This window comes from Phoxinus phoxinus (assembly GCF_949152265.1).
Source record: "Phoxinus phoxinus genome assembly, chromosome: 15".
In the NCBI taxonomy this organism is placed as follows: Eukaryota; Metazoa; Chordata; class Actinopteri; order Cypriniformes; family Leuciscidae; genus Phoxinus; species Phoxinus phoxinus.
In genome coordinates, this window is record NC_136890.1 from 10,829,630 (window position 1) to 10,846,775 (window position 17,146).

Genomic DNA, 17,146 nt, shown 5'->3' on the forward strand with positions numbered 1-17,146 from the left:
CCTTCTTTTGCTTGTTTCTGCTTCTTCGCTTGTTTTTGGATCCGGAGATTGACTGTACTATGTTCAGAATATTTGTAATAGCATCCCCCCCACCATATAACAGTGAAAACATGGATTGCTGTAAAATTCTGTCAAGTATGGTAAAAGAGTTGACCTGGATAGAACTTTTTGCTCAATTTTTTCATCAAGTTTTTAACGTAAGTAGTTTGTCCACTGCTTGCGTTAAAGGCATGATTGATCCCATGTCAAATCATGAGGCTTGATGAGGTGAAGGATTCTATACTACATTTCTATATAATTACATTTCCAGATGTTAAAACTGGATAGAAAACTACACACTTACACTTAAGGAGGGCCCAAGCCAGGCAATGCCCACGGACCGTTGGCTAAACGTCTGAAGCATATGGCACACTTATCTGGAAACACTTCAGGAGTTTCAAAGTCGTCATCTGATTGGTTGAATTCTACTGGATGTCCAGGAGACGTGTGTGTTGTGTTTTTTTAACAGTCCGCCTTGAAACAAATGCCATGGCGCCAAACTCCCTCGTGGAAGAAGAACGCCGTTGTGTTAACAATTGTGTCAATGAGTGCTTACCAGAATCAACTAAACATGGGATTTTCAAAAGTACCGTATGTGAAATTCGTGGCTCCATTGTTGTGGTAAATTTGCACAACATTCTGGAATGAAAAATGTATAGATGCACGCCGGTCTGTTGGGGAAGAAAACAAACTGTGATTGGTTGCGTTACATGTCAGTCAAACGTCCTCGTGGGCGGTCCTTGGCCAATGAAAGCTGCGATAGAGTCCAGACCTTCTGCTGTCAGTCTGAAGGTCCAACAACCCCCTATAGCATTGTTGCTTTATTTTTGTTGTTTTGAAAATCTAAATCTAGTTAAAATCTTGCCTCCAACTATGTATGTTCAGCCCAGTCTTTCCGGGGTTGTGTTTTAGTTGTATTTGTTAGAGCATTGGCTTCATTGTGTGTATGGAGGACTGAGGGTACTAGTGGAAATTTGGCCCCGTACCCAGTTTCCTCGGGCCATGTTTGGCTGAGAAAAAGCACATGTCACAGCCCATTGTGACTGTAAACAGATGAATATCTTTTCCCAAAGTACTTCAACCCTTCGTCGCTTCTTTTTTTGAATAGGCCAGCAAATGTTGGTTGTAGCAGACTTCCAAAAATGGTTACATTTTTCTTATCTACAAGAAGGGTTTACCAGACCTTTTAAGTTTAGCAAGATCCTTGAGTTTAGTGCATTTAGCTGTGATTCATCATGTCTAATGAGGTGATAACATTTAGTGAAAGGGCGGATCTCACAGAAAATGCTTAATCAAAACAAAGGGCATTTCCTAAAAGCATTGAGCCTACAGTAAGTAGAGACAATTGGTGCTAATGGTTTCTATGATCCACTTAGACTTACAATGCATTTGATCAAATCAGCCCTGGTGGTTCACCTCAGTCTTCAGTAAATAAATACACAAATATAACAGTAATAAGTGGTCAGCAAATATCACCATGATGTCTACTAAAAATTGTAGGCTACTTTATACAATATTAATTAACTACATGTAGCCTACTTACTCTAGTTCGGGTTAGGGTTTGGTTTAGGGTTAGTTACTTGTAATTATGCATGATTTACAGTTACTATAGTAAGTACATGTAGTAATGTGTAAGTACGTCAAAATGAAGTGTTACCAAATGTTGAAATATTTAATCATTTCATCTGCATTACTGTAAAATTATGATGTCACAGTGCTAAACAAACCCTCCATGTTCCTAAAAATAAAACCTCATGTTGTATATTCTCATGCAGAATATAAATGTATTTAATAATGTATTTTCTTCTTAATAATCCAAATATTTCTTAAAGTGCTCTGTTGCAAAATTCACTAAAAAATTGTCTAGGCTATTCGTTTTTCCAATACATATCAGATCTCATAAGCAGTTATCACATTTGTCAAAAATGTATCAGAAAATGTATGACCGCAAGTCATAGTGCACATTAAGGAGCCTAGGGCGTGTTTTCATAAACTATCTTGTATTTATTGTGCTGTCATTGCAGAGCAACAGTTGAATAACAACCATTTAGTTTTTGCATACTTGCGTGAAGCTGGCTGACTCTATTGTCAATGCCCTTTTTTTATGCAATGAGTGATCGTTTTTTGAAAACTGTTGGCTTCTTTTGGAGAGTTGAACATGTATATCAGATAAAATCATACATTCATGCAGTCTGTGATGGAATAACCGAATGCAGAGGTGCAACTATATCTGATGAACTCTTTATCAACACTTCATCAAAGCTGGTTAAAGCTTTCTTGTCCCTCTGCTAGTGATACTGCAGTGTTTACCTGACACTTAAAAGTACGCTTGTTCAATGAAATTAGTTCTATGCTATTTTAAGTCAACTTTAAGGAGCAGGGAACAGGAAATGATGCATTGCAAATTTGTGAAATCCTCTTGAGAGTTGAAATGAAGGAAGTTTCCATTGGCCTCCCCACCCTTTCAAATTCAGTGGAACTAAGAAAACAAAGATAGTGAACGACAGCCCATAAAAGGTCTTTATAAGATCAAAGTAACATTGTAAATTGCATCAGATGCAATTCTATTCTGGGCTCTGTCAAATTCTCTACAATTAGGGTCTGCTGTTTCCATCCATTCTTTTACGGCTGTGCAGTCAAATTCGCGTGACCTGGTTTCACTGCATGCTTGACAGGCTGAGGAAGGGAGTGGTCTATGTTTTTACTTTTTTTTAGTGGTCACTGCATCAAAGAGACACAAAAGAAAATGAAACTGCAATATGTTAAACAGTAGCCTATGTTTTAGACAACCTGCAGACAGACTGGCAGTGGTCTGCCCTCTAACACAGTTAGACAATGATTTTTGAAAGGTCCTGTACCTTACTATTCTGTGTTGAGTTAACAGGAATTTCACACTTGTGGTTATAATATAGCAGACCACGGGGCACATATCTGTGACTGTCAGTGTGACACTGATAAAACTGGTCTGTTTTGTAGCAGCCTGTGTTATTAGGAAGTAGATACAGATATCTTTGAATATGTTGTGTAACAATCAGTCATCTGCGGCTGATGTTTTTTAAAACTATTTATTTGACTAAATCCATGAGCAGAGTGTGAAGTAACGAATTACAAATACCTTACTGTAATGTTACTGTAATTTTTAATCAGAAATTGTACTTTTTAAGTAGAAAATGGGTCAAGCCCAAAATGGCTAAACACTAAACTTTTATTAGTCTTAAGGCCATTGCACACTGAGTCCGAAATTTTCGTATGCGTTTTTTCGTATTCGTGATTCAGTGGCTCTGAATTGTCAAAGCACCATTCAAACACCATTCAAACTGCTTGTTACGGATGCAAAAAACGCAGAAAATCGAACCTGTTTCGATTTTTTTTATGACGGACGAAAGTTTCGGAGGCGTGATTGACATAACGTGAGGTCGTATTTATTTTTTAACGTGCGAAAATTTCGGATGCGAATTTGGCAATGGCCTTTACTCTTAACCACAAATTATTGGTCAGGAAATTAGCCAAATTTAAGCAAATGCACTTCTTAAAAAGCCATTGCCGTCTCAGAAAAACATTTTGTCAGAATATGGGAAGTTTGATTCAGAGTGGGTCTAAAGAGTTGTGTGGAGTCACAATGAAACACGTGCATCTCTACCACAGTGAATTATGGAGGAAGAGGTTCATTGTGTGGAGCATTTTTAGCTGCTGGTATTGGCGAGCTTCTTCACTGTGAAAATCATTTACAATCGAGTACAGGAGAATATTGCAGAATGGCTTGCTTCCCACAACTGAAAAGGTGTTATCTAAAGAGGAATGATCCGATACTATTTATTTATTATAGCCGATACAGCCCAAATTGCAAAGGCAACCAAGAAGTTTGAGCACAAGTCCACCACAATTGTGGTCTCACAATAAATTCAAACTAGCTTGGAGAAATATTTCAACAACTCATGAACTGTTTAAAGCCATCAACATTGGGTGGAACAACACGGACTTCTTTTAAAAAGAAATCTGCAAGTTTACCCACATGGCTTAAACATTTAAAGAAAACAAAGGGGAAGGCACTATGTTAAGTTATTTTATCTACAGTATAGATAAATTGATACTTTGTCTACAGTATTTGTGTAATTCTTGCTAATTTCCTTTTTATTTTTATCCATCAACGTGATAATCGGTCTTGTGACTTCAATCGAGATCAGCTTCTTTCTCTAACTTGTTAGGGTAAATTTCAGATTTCTGCTTACTAAATGAACTGTATATAGGCTATCCTTTTGGCGCGAGGTTTTGGGTATTCCGTAAAAGCCCCGCAAGTGCCATTTTGACAGATAACAAATGCTGTAGTTAGTTACCTGCTTTAGAAATGTCCTGCTAATAGGGATTAGAGGTAAAAAGGGGAGATAATTACATTTTAAAGCGTCTGAGACCTGGAAAGAGACGTGAGTATTAAGAGACGTGAGGATTTGGGGAGAAAACGAGAGATTCTTAGTGCATTCCAGTGATGTATCGTACAGTAAACCAGGAGAGCAGACCACAAATGCAACATATGTTGTCATTTTTCATTCTGTTACAGTGAAATACAAAGAAAAAGAGAAAATAATAATGAGGAGAGCAGAAGACTAAAAAAAGAGCTCTTGCCACAGATATGCTTGTGATACCATATCACATTAAAAAAGCATTACATTCTTTCATTTGAAAATAAAATACATTTGAACTACAGATCCCTAATTTCATCCATTTTCAGAAGGCCAAACAAAGGGGTTTTGCTTTCACATAAAATTCTCAGACATAAAGACAACACTACAATTTACTGAAGGCTCATCTTTTTGTCTTTGCATATGCCTTTGGCCGGGCATTATGCCAATATATCATATACTATTTCATATCTGGACTTCAATCAAGGCGTTTTAGGCAGGTCATCAGTGTTCTCTGTTATAAATACTTTTGTGGGAGACTTTGAGCTTTGTAACTTTGCAGATATAATACATGCACAAACAGATACAGTGCTATGCATAAGTTTAGACACCCATGCTAAAGTTGACTAAAAAGAGGAATAAAAAATCATCTTTTGGACATTGAACTTAATGCCTTAATTTAAAAAAATAGTAAAAATCCAACCTTTAAGGACACCAATTTTCTTTGTGAATGAATAATGTATCGTAAATAAATAAATGTTCTTCCTTAAAATACAGGGTGCATAAGTTTGGACACCCCTATGTTAAATTCCCATAGAGGCAGGCAGATTTTTATTTTTAAAGGCCAGTTACTTCATGGATCCAGTATACTCTGCATCCTGATAAAGTTCCCCTGGCCTCTGGAATTAAAATATCCCCACATCATCACACACCCTTCACCATACCTGGAGATTGGCATGGAGTACTTTTCATAAGATCATCTCTCAATGCAAATCAAACTAGCTGTTAGGCTAACTGAAATAAAACCATGCCAATCTCTAGGTATGGTGAAGGCTATGTGATGATGTGGGGCTATTTTAATCCCAAAGGCCAAGGGAACTTTATCAGGATGCAGAGTATCCTGGATCCATGAAGTAACTGGCCTTTAAAAATAAAAATATGCCTGCCTCTATGGGAATTTAACATAGGGGTGTCCAAACTTATGCACCCTGTATTTTAAGGAAGAACATTTATTTATTTAAGATACATTATTCATTCACAAAGAAAATTGGTGTCCTTAAAGGTTGGATTTTTCCTATTTTTTTTAATTAAGGCATTAAGTTCAATTTCCAAAAGATGATTTTTTATTCCTCTTTTTAGTCAACTTTAGCATGGGTGTCTAAACTTATGCATAGCACTGTATATTACCGTACACACTAAAGGAAAAGTAAGACATTAAAAAGCATCATATGACCTCTTTAAAACGAGTGCACTTTTATGACTCTTTCATAACACTTAAGTAAACGTTTGAAATTATGTCAAATGAAAAGTTGTACGTTTAAGTGTTTTAAACTTTTTATTTAAATGTTTGAAAGAAGTACACTTATTTTCTTTGACTAAAAATGCTTTTAAAGTTTAAAAGTGATTATTATTTGTACTGTAGTGTTATTGAATATTACATTTATAATCACATATCACATAGGTCAAAAAAGCAAGTTCAGCTAATTAGATTTCATAACAATTTAAACTATAATAAATAATTTTTCATTTTCACAATTAACATGTAATTAAGTGTCCAAAAACATGACATTCCCAGTTTTTAAAAGTATGTTAAAGTGTACTTATTTTTCACAAGGGTGCGCTTGAAATGCCTGAAGTGCTAAAAAACATCACACGTCTAAAATATAAACCTAGTTCTCAATATCAACCTTCATAACTGAAATATCTAAGCTCCTTCCTGAACCCATATAATGTTTTAGAGCTATATGGCTGCTGGCTTTGTCAAGTCGATCCTAATCCCTTTGCCTACTCTCCTAAATACAAGGCATTTCTGCTATGCATGGCCTGCAGCGGCAGGTCACAGATCTTCAGATTCAAATATACGCATATTGTATGCTCTACTTCATTCCCTAGAGACTGCCTCAAACTATAGTCTTGCACAATCAGACGTTTGCCTATCAGCAGAAAGCTTGGTCCAGTTTTAATTTCAGTCTGGCCAAGAACCACCCTTTTAAATGTCTTTATGAAAACTCATTTATCTCATTTCTTCTGAAAGACAATATCTAATAATTATTTTGAAATAGATCACAGTCTGGATAAATAAAATAAGTAAAACCACAACTAATTATTATTAGGGTGAAGGTTTCTGCGTGTTCGTTTCTATTTTTCACTGACAAAGTAATTTAACTAATTTAACTCATTTTATTATGACCACGAATTTAGGTTATAATTGATTATTGGCCATTTGTATAATAGTTTAGCTACACATTTGATTATTCTATTTAACTCTTTAACTCTATTGAAATTACAATCGATCATTCATCCGGATTCCTATAATCCGAAAAATACTTTGAGTCTCGCACCGGCCGGGTATACGACCTCATAATCACAAACTCGTCAGTCTTGGTCATTAACAGAGGCGATTTACTACTACTTTTTAGATAAACGCACCATGCTTGTTAATTTATAAAAATATATATGTAGTCCCCATATAGATCTGCACACACCATAGAACCAAGCTGACCAACTTAACGTCCTCTAATGGTAACTTTGTATAATCATACCGTGGTTTCGCACGTACACTTAGTTAGATTAATACTATACAATAATCAGAGGTTGAGGCTCACCCCTATTTAGATTGGTCTAACATACTCTGATGTTCTAAATGGAAAAACCCATTATTAGCCTCTACATTCTAAGTATACACTAATACCAATGTGTTAGTCGGAGCTCTACAACTTCAGCTGAGCTGTATTTTAGTCCATTACTAACCTGAGTGTAGGCTTGTGGTGTTATAGACTTAACGTAATCTAGTAGAGATAATAATTTCAGTAAATCACAATAAATCCAAATGTAAAACATTTTTATTAGTCATGTCAATTACATAATCAATTCAAAGATAATGCTCTTGAATAATGAGTCAAAGCATTTCTTTAAATACCTAGACCAAGACAAAACATCCCACCAATGTGGTGCATGAACTTACAACAGGAATTTGCATTGACTAGGGTTATAGACCTTGGGGGTTTGACCCTTGTCAGGGAACAGGAGTTAGCACATCCACCACAGTAAGCAAAGTATCTCTAAACTCTTGAAATCTTTTTTACCTTTTGGTTCACTTCTGTGGAGACGAGGCCATTGTACCAGTCTCACTGAGACATTTTAAATGATACCAAACGTGACTGTTAATTCATTTGCACTGACATAGAACATTATAATAATTGATATAATCTTTCTAAGTGAACTGAGTGAAGAGAAGAATGTGTAAAGGGAAGGAAGTGGGGGAGAAGTAACAAATGTGAAGGGAGGGCAGGAGCGAAGGAAGATTTCACGCAACTTCACTCTAAGGGGTGAGGAGACAAATGACTGTATGTGTTTGTGTTGTCCATATCTCAGGAGATCAAAGATCTGAGGTTCTGTTTGCCATACAAGGCCATTCATATAGGTAAATTTTTCTGAGAAGCTTAAAGGATAATTCCGGTATTTAACACCTTGAGTCTATATTGTAGTTTGTTTTGGATGAACAAGAGTGGTGGACAACATTTTTTTGACAATGGTTCCTCTCTCGAGTTTTTGACTATAAAAGAATTGGCCATGGACCCATTTAACATTGGAGTCAATGGGCATGTCCGAAAATGTCATTAAAACAACCTTTAACATTATTTTTCAAAACTGTGTAACTCACTGAGTGATTAGTGATGTTAGTTGATGTTCCAGAAACAAAAAGTGTTGCGAAATACAGTTTCTGTCGTGTTTTATTCGTCATTTTGTAAAATCCCATTGTTGAAAAAATAGTTCCACTATAGCAAAATAAACGGATTGGAATCATATATTGTGACGATATATTGTTTATAATCATCAACGAACACCACTAACCACTCGGTGAGTTTAACAGTTTTGTAAACGAACATTATTGGCTGTTTTAATGACATTTTCGGACATGCCCAATTGACTCCAATGTTAAATGGGTCCATGGCCAATTCTTTTATAGTCAAAAACTCGAGAGAGGAACCATTGTCAAAAAAATGTTGTCCAACACTCTTGTTCATCCAAAACAAACTACAATATAGACTCAAGGTGTTAAATACCGGAATTATCCTTTAACACTGTGCCTTTATCAAAACATTCGCTCTTTGTTTGTGCATCTCAACCTGGTCCATATGTTTTTATAATTCAAGCTAATCTCTTCCACTTATAATTACATGCTAAGTTATTGTCTTAAAATTGAGCCTGTGACATATAATATATTGTTTATGATATTGAAACAGTACCTTTACTTTTCATACATTTATGTCTAAAGTATCAGACTTTGAAACCTGCTTCTCAAAGCCTTCAGATTACTGTTTAACATTTTTTTAAACAAAGATGTCCGCCAGTACACACGCACACACTCACTTTTAAATGGTTTTTGCTTTCAGTTCTTAAATTATTCATTCCGTTTTTTAAATGTTAATGTTTGCCTGTCTAACACACAATAGCTTCATTCTTCGAGTTTTAGATCTGTTCTGTCAGCAGCATATGCTGCATATACGATCATATTTGTAATATTATGTTTGTTATTATATGTATTTATTCTTGTCCAGTTTGGTAAAGGGGTTAGAGTAACTCGATAATCTAATGGGAGGGATGTACTGTACTTTCACCCCATGGATGGGTGACAACATTCAGACTCTTGGTGATATATATCGCTTCACAGCTGCTTTATTGTTTTATTATCATTTAAAATTCAGCTGTGAAATACAAAGTAAATGTGCAAAGTGCATAACACACCTCAAGTCTATCTGTCTGTCTGTCTAGAGAACTAAAATGGCACTTGTGATTACTGGACTGGTTTGATAAAGACCTTCAGTGGCACATTTACCTGTAATGACACAATCAAAGCACTCAAACTTAATATCTCTGAATTGAAATGAGATCCATTACCCAGTAAATGTAATCCACAATGCAGTTCAAAGCTTAACCCTTGTGTTATGTTGGATTTCTGTGTACACCCCTTATGGTTCGGGTCAAATTGACCCTAATTGGATTCAATACAATTCCTCAAAAATGACACTATGAAAAACATCAAAGATTCAGGTACAAATTGTAAACTTTTAATATAAACATTTGTCAAACATTACAACAACAAAAAATATATGAACATATGATTTATGAAAATGTTTTTTAACCATTTTTTAAAACTGTTTTGTTTTGACAAAATTGTATTATTATTGATTAACAGTATACTGTTTTTTTTTTTTTTTCGTTTTTTTTTTTTTTTTTTTTTACATTTTATGCTTAGAACATAATAACTGATAAATTAAATTTAGCTGTATAATGAAAATAATGTTTACTTTTCCTAAGTTGGCTCAACTTTTGTTTTGTAGACTCATTTCATAAAGTCAAGAAGTTACTTCTGACATGATGAGCACACAGCAAGTGTGTGTTTTCTGCATATGAATTTCTTGCACTTCACACACGGTGCTGGTTTTGCTCTCACACTTGGATGGGCACACCTCACATCACAAGTGCCCTGCCATACATAAAATAAATGTTTTTATTTTGTGTCTGTACAGTTTCTTTTGAATAGCTGTCTATGAGGGTCAAATTGACACTATTAGTAATAATATGAACGTATAGTAATTTTGTTTGTATATGTCAAAACACATCAGCATGTTGAAACTTTGCATGCATGTTCATGATGATGAATGAAAAAAAGTCACAAAATATCAAGAAAAAAAAACAAAGGTTTAATTTTATTTCAGGTAGCTTGAAAAAATAAATGATAGCTAATTTTTACAATCTGGCTGACAAAATATTTTTCTGTATTGAAATAAATATGGACAAGCTAATTTTTTAGCTTCATAAGGTAGTAAAAAGCCACAATAACAAAATATAACCAATAAATGTTATTATTTTGGGTCGGTACAGTTGCCTTAGAGCGTTAAAATATGCGGGTCAAATTGACCCGCGAACATCACGAACGTAATAGTAATTTTGTTTGTCAAAACACATCAGCATGTTGAAACTTTGCATGCATGTTCATGATGATAAATGAGAAAAAGTCACAAAATATCAAGAAAAAAAAACATAGGTTAACCAGTATTTCCAACAACTAGAAAATCGAAACGGGTCAAATTGACCCGCAACATAACACAAGGGTTAAAGCAGTGGTTATTACCTGACCATGTTATTAGTATTATTAAAGTGCACTAACAGGGAAATCTGGTTCTTTTTCTCAGGTGGGTGAAATTGAAGGAGACTGGCTGCGAGAGTTCTTCAAGGTGAGTTTGATGCCTTTCACGTGTCTCTCATTCAAACACTCACATCTGATGTTGCTCTATGTAGCAAAGTAGAAAAACTAAACAACACAAGCTTCTTTTTTTCACATGCTCTTTACTGTTCTAATATTCACACGGAGATTTCTTTGTCTAAGCTCTCCATCTGTTCAAACCTGCTATAAACACACACACCTTTGCAGAGTGAACTTTACTCAGCCACTGTAAACCTAAAAGTGTTTGTCTCATTTATACAACCTGTCTTTGGAACACCATTAAATCATGTTATGTTATCTGTTGTTGTCACGTTGTGAGGAATCACAGATTTAATTATTTTCCTGCTGGAAAAACTCTGGATCTAATGCATACAAAATCTGTTACCTTGTATTTGAATTGTCTGTGTTTGTCTTTTTACCTGGTAACATTATTTGTGCAACTTTATCAAAGATAGCAATAACGTTTTTTTGGAAGTTGCTTTTAAAATTCACTTGGCTCAAAATTATATATTTATTTGTATTTTTCTATAAAAATTTACAAAACACACAAACTATCTGTCAGGTTTGGGGATTGAGGAGATGAGGCGATGACTCAATCGCAGAAAAATAAGTTTTTATTAAGTATACAAAATAAAACGAATACAAACAAAACCTACCCCGTGGGGGGAAACAAATGACTTGACACACACACACAAGGGTGAATAAATGACGACGAACCAGCACAGGACTGAAAACACAGGGAGAATAAATAGGGAGAGCAAACAAAGCAGGTAATGAGGGAGGACAGGTGGGGCAAATTAGTCAATTATCTGGTAACAAGGTGGTCGGGTTAGACAATTGACAGGAGAGCACATGGCACAAGGAAACACATGACAAGCCATGTGCTCACACCATACATGACAAAACAAGCACATGGCCAGTTAAACAAATCACAAGTCAGTGCCAGCATGACAGTCCTGGAAGTCTTTAGAAGGTACCAGGGAGGGACGGGAGGGTTGAGCCAAGGAGGCTCAGGCAGGGCTAGAGTCCTAGCAGAAGGCCAGGGCGGGTCCGGAGGGACGGACCAGGCGGGCTCCGGCGGATCTGGAATCCTGGCTGAGGGCCAGGGTGGTGCCGGAGAGACGGACCAGGCATGCTCCGACAGTGCAGGGAGTTTAGGCAGAGCCGGCACAACTAGCAGCAAGGGTGGTACCGGCAGGGCAGACAGCAAGGACAGAGTCGAAAGGGCAGGCAGAGCTGGCAAGGCAAGATGCTTGGGTGGAGCCAGCAGTGCAGGCGGTCCAGACTGGTTAGATTCGGGCATGACAGGAACCAGGGTGAGGAATAGGAACATCATAAAGGTGACAATCCTAAGGGTAGTTTTGCCAGTGCAGTGGGCAGAGGTCTGGCCAGCCTTCAGGATATGGACAAGAGTGTGTTTCCAGGGCTTAGGAGTGAGTTCTTGGATGGCTTCCAGGCCAGCAAGGAGCCCTGGGCCAGCCATCAAACTAGCAACAGGCTCTGGGACGGCAAGGGGTTCTGGAACAGGCTCTGGGACGACAGCTGGCTGCTCTGGGACGACAGCGGGCTGCTCTGGGACGACAGCGGGGTGCTCTGGGACGACACCGGGCTGCTCTGGGACGACAGCGGGCTGCTCTGGGACGACAGCGGGGTGCTCTGGGACGACAGCGGGGTGCTCTGGGACGACAGCGGGGGGCTCTGGGACGACAGCGGGCTGCTCTGGGACGACAGCGGGGTGCTCTGGGACGACAGCGGGGTGCTCTGGGACGACAGCGGGCTGCTCTGGGACGACAGTGCGCTGCTTTGGGACGACAGGGGGCTGCTCTGGGACGACAGGGGGCTGCTCTGGGACGACAGGGGGCTGCTCTGGGACGACAGGGGGCTGCTCTGGGTGACAGACTGGTCCGTGGTCAGTAGAACTCATGTGCTTCATGCATGCAGAATGGCCAATGCATAGAAAGTGAAGACAGCCCTCTTGGCCGTGGCAGGACTGATGGTGGAAACGGTTGGCTCAGGAGAGGTTAGAGCTGAGGTAGCCAACAGGGAGGCATGCGCGGCAACGTAAAGGGTGAGGGTAGCATCTTCGACAGGACAGACAGGGAGAGCAGGCTTGTCAGGGATGGCCTCCATGGCCATAACAGGGAGCTCTGGAAGCACCGCACTTGGGAGCTCTATGACCACAGGACATGGGGGCTCTAGGACCACCAGACCAGGTGAAAGTGAAGACACTCTTCCTCTTCCGTTTGCAAGGGCGAGGCAGCGGGAAGGAACTTACCGCCTCAGGGAGTGCTGCAGCCTCTTCGGTCACCTCAGGGGGCGCTGCAGCCTCTTCGGTTAACTTTGGGGGTGCTGCAGCCTCATCAGCCGCCAATGGGGGTGCTTCAGCCGCCATTGGATAGAAGGCAGATGAAGCAGACCTGTTCTTCCTCCCTCTCCCAGAAGGGGTCATCGGAGGACTAGGGACTTGGCAGTTTGTAAGGTGAATGAGAGGTGGGCCAAGAGGCGGAAGGCCACCTCCTCTCCACGGTTGTACACATACCCCACAAACTGCCAGAATGACAGTATCCCCAGCATTCCCATCTCCCAGGCACGGACAGGCTTATTAAGGCTGTTGTTGAAGATGTCCTTGAGCACTGCGTCGCTGATGTTGAGCCCCTCCGCTACAAACACAAACTGGTGAGCTCTCCCTTGTCGAAGAGAAAGGAGTTTGCTTCGTTAAACCATCTGCTGAGCGGAGGGGCAGGGAGATGGGAAAAGGAAGATGCCCATTTTTCTGCTGAATCCTCTTTTTAGCTGGTTCGTTCTGTCAGGTTTGGGGAGATGAGGCGAGGACTCAATCGCAGAAAAATTGGTTTTTATTAAGTATATAAAATAAAACAAATACAAACAAACACTACCCCGTGGGGGAAATCAAATGGCTTGACTTAAACAAAGTCAAACAAATCACAAGCCATGTGCTTACACAAATCGAGACAAAACAAGACATGAAACAAGGCACATAGACAAGACAAAACAGGAGTGTCAGGGCTCTGTCACAAAACCAAGAAATGAAAGAACCCTGACACTATTAAGATCAGACTGACATGAACACAATTTTGACTTCCCCCAAATCTTACTCTACTTACTCTAATGGTTAGGCTTTCTGGGGTTAGGAGTTATATTATCTATTCTACATCTATGTGACTGGAGAAGTTACACTACAGTGCTAGCTACAGTATGTTTTTTTATTTTAAAAAAACATGCCATTATTATATTATATCTCATGATTTGGTCCATTTAATGAATTCAGTGATGCAACAGCTGATAAATACAATAGTGAATTAATTGTATGTCTAATGTAAATCTTCTCATCTTAGACGGTCCACATGTACAAGCCACGCTTCGTCGCCCTGCACTTTCAGGAAGTTGGTGGAAAGGACTATATGATGAACATGGGCCACGCAGAGAACTTTTTCTGGTGAGGATATGGATCGTGTGCTATAAATGAGTCACCTTATTAAAAAGTACTGTGGCAGTATCGTCAGACTCAGATCACTGATTACCGTGTTCATGTGGTATTTACATGGTATTCTGATGTATTGTTGCATGTCCAGAAATATCCAAATAATGTGATAGTAGCATTTTTTTTCAGTCCTTTTTGAATGATGTGATAGCAGTGTATTAAACAGATTACAAAGGATTTATTGTTTCCATTTTGCTATATATGCTAGAATTATATTGTTTTCATCCTTTCCTTTCTTCTGATTACAGGACCATAGAGTCCAGCTCTGAGATGGCAGACTTCGATAGAGTCTGTGTCTATGTAGACAGTCATTTCAAGGCTGTGGACAGTTTCACGGTGAGTGTTACAGTTGTTGCAATATCTGATATTTTCACTTGTTTCCCTATTGATTTAGTTCAAGGGGAACACTTTTAACTGTCATGCACTTACTTAATGTGTTGTCTTTTGCAACATCAGTGCTGTGGTTGGTTTGTATGTCCACTAGATAGAGCTCTACAACCATTTTTAGATTGTTCTTCCAATACTCACCTTACTCACCTTCCTGTGATTCTAGTGCTATTCTTACCTACACTCACAGCAGTGCTTCAAAGTGATGGTCCACTTAAAATAGAAATTCTGTCACCATTTATTAATTGCTTTCAAGGTGCAAAAAACATAAAAAAACATTAATATTAATCTGTCCACCTTATGTTTAATGTAACAGCAGCGTTGGCCTTTGAAATTTGATTTTGCGAAGCTTGCATTGCTATTCGCTTCCACTATGCTGCTGGATATTGCAAGATCGTATTTGTTATCATATAATTTTAATGTATTATCATAAACATAAAACCACATTGTGCAAATAGTTTTACTGTTTACTGCACTTTGTTTTTCTTGTAGTGTAGATGTTTATCTCTAGTGGCTAATGAATTGGGAGTCTTTCCCACATCCACAGAAAATAGCTTACTTAAATGTTGCAAAAGAATGAATAAATTGTATTTTGTATATTATTAAATATATATTATTTTGTTTTAAACTGATAATTGTTCCCCACAGTAAGCTGTTAGCGACTGCGACCAGATCATTGAGTCAGTGAGTTGAACTCAAAAACTAGATCAGTCCGATTTCTGAAAAAAAATCTGATTCATAATTTCAAAACCCTTGAATTTATTTTAACTGTTCAAAGTGCTACAACAGATTTGAAAAGTTTAAGTTATTCAAAATGGAACATACAGTGGGAGACCGTATTAAAATATAAAATTACAAAGACCTATTGAGTAAATTATTGGCCAGCTACTATCTAAAAACAGTGATGGACCAAAGATAGAGCCCGGGGGCACCCCTTTCATTACTCAAAGTAACTTAGTAAAATCTGTGAATAGAGAGAAGTTGCTGGTGTTTGGCAGGGTATTAACCCTCAGCCCACCCAGGTGAGAGGTGCTGTCTGTGTGTTTGTACACAATGTGTATGGTCTGTACCTTGATGGACTGGGTTAATGTGCGGGAGTGGCCAGGCAGCAGACCGAGTCAATACGTTTAACTCCAGATTAAAACTATTGATTAGGCCCCTCTCATCTGAACATGATAAATAAACTGAATGTGTACGTGAGTGAGTGAGTGAGTGAGTGAGTGAGTGAGTGAGTGAGTGAGTGAGTGAGTGAGTGAGTGAGTGAGTGAGTGAGTGAGTGAGTGAGTGAGTGAGTGAGTGAGTGAGTGAGTGAGTGAGTGAGTGAGTGAGTGAGTGAGTGTATTTGTTTTGTTGATGCAGGAGGGTTAGTGAGTTTTTCTGTATGTGGGGCCCTTTGCCACACCTGCTTCAGTTTTTGTTCCCAAATTATACATTTATGTCAAATATACAAATGTCAAAAAATTGGCTCATCACATCATGAGCCTGTTTCAACGGGACCCACAGCCCCACACACACACATTCACACTTAAAGAGAGATCAGCACACTTGCAGCTTTACACCTATCTTCATCAATCAGGCCAGTGCAGAGTTTAATAAAAATGTATTGACTTAAAAGTGATTTTTTTATCTAAACACCATTTGTACGATGTGTGCCAGACGCTCTCTGCATTTACACACACACTCTCTTCCCAGTCAAGCGATGATTCACAACCCTCAGAAAACTAATTACAAATCAATACAGATGATGTGAGACAAATGAGAATGAAGGTGGGTGTTAACACAGCCGATGGCTGTGTGTGAGAGTTCATGCACTGCAATGAGGACCTTCATTATAAAAAGCTGCAAAATTTTAGCAAGATTTTATAATTTTTTTAACAATTTTTCCCCATAGCCCAGTGGTATTTCAAATACAGTCAATCAACATTAATGCCACTTTACAGCAATACAATATATTGGCTTTTAGTTCTTAGTTAGTGTTAGTGTTAAAGAATTTAAATCTGGAAGTATGTAATTTGAAGTCTGTTGTCTTTGCTCATGGCTAACAAAACAAATACACTACTGATCAAATGTTCTGTGGTTTGTAAGATTTTTTAAATGTTTAAGTCTCTTATAATATAACATTCTCAACAGACAAACCCAAAAAAGGTTAATCCAGTCTGCGTCATTTCCCAGTCCAATTTTTTCATCTCTCTCCCCAATAATTTCTGTTCCCTGGCGGAGCTGTTGAGCTCGAGTAGCACATGTGCCTGTTGTAATGTCCAGTCTCTCAAGACTGGTCATCTAGAAAGCACTGTCATATTAAAAAAGTATAATTTCTCTCACAAGATTTCTTTCTTTCTCCTGGGATGGATATTTTGAAGTAAATGTGTG

General features: G+C 38.3%; 2 protein-coding genes across 2 annotated transcripts in view; both read left to right on the forward strand.

Annotated features, from left to right (window-relative positions):
• The window catches only part of LOC307011337 (glycerol-3-phosphate acyltransferase 4-like), a 64,728-nt gene extending 50,395 nt beyond the window's left edge, over window positions 1-14,333 (forward strand). The window contains exons 14-15 of the transcript XR_013800404.1: window positions 10,856-10,897; window positions 14,244-14,333. The gene's annotated coding sequence lies outside the window, so the exon portion shown is untranslated. The remainder of the gene's footprint in view (window positions 1-10,855; window positions 10,898-14,243) is intronic.
• The window catches only part of inpp5l (inositol polyphosphate-5-phosphatase L), a 35,260-nt gene that overhangs the window by 2,837 nt on the left and 15,277 nt on the right, over window positions 1-17,146 (forward strand). The window contains exons 2-4 of the mRNA XM_079636868.1: window positions 10,856-10,897; window positions 14,244-14,344; window positions 14,638-14,725. Coding sequence (XP_079492994.1) covers window positions 10,856-10,897; window positions 14,244-14,344; window positions 14,638-14,725 — 231 coding nt within the window. The remainder of the gene's footprint in view (window positions 1-10,855; window positions 10,898-14,243; window positions 14,345-14,637; window positions 14,726-17,146) is intronic.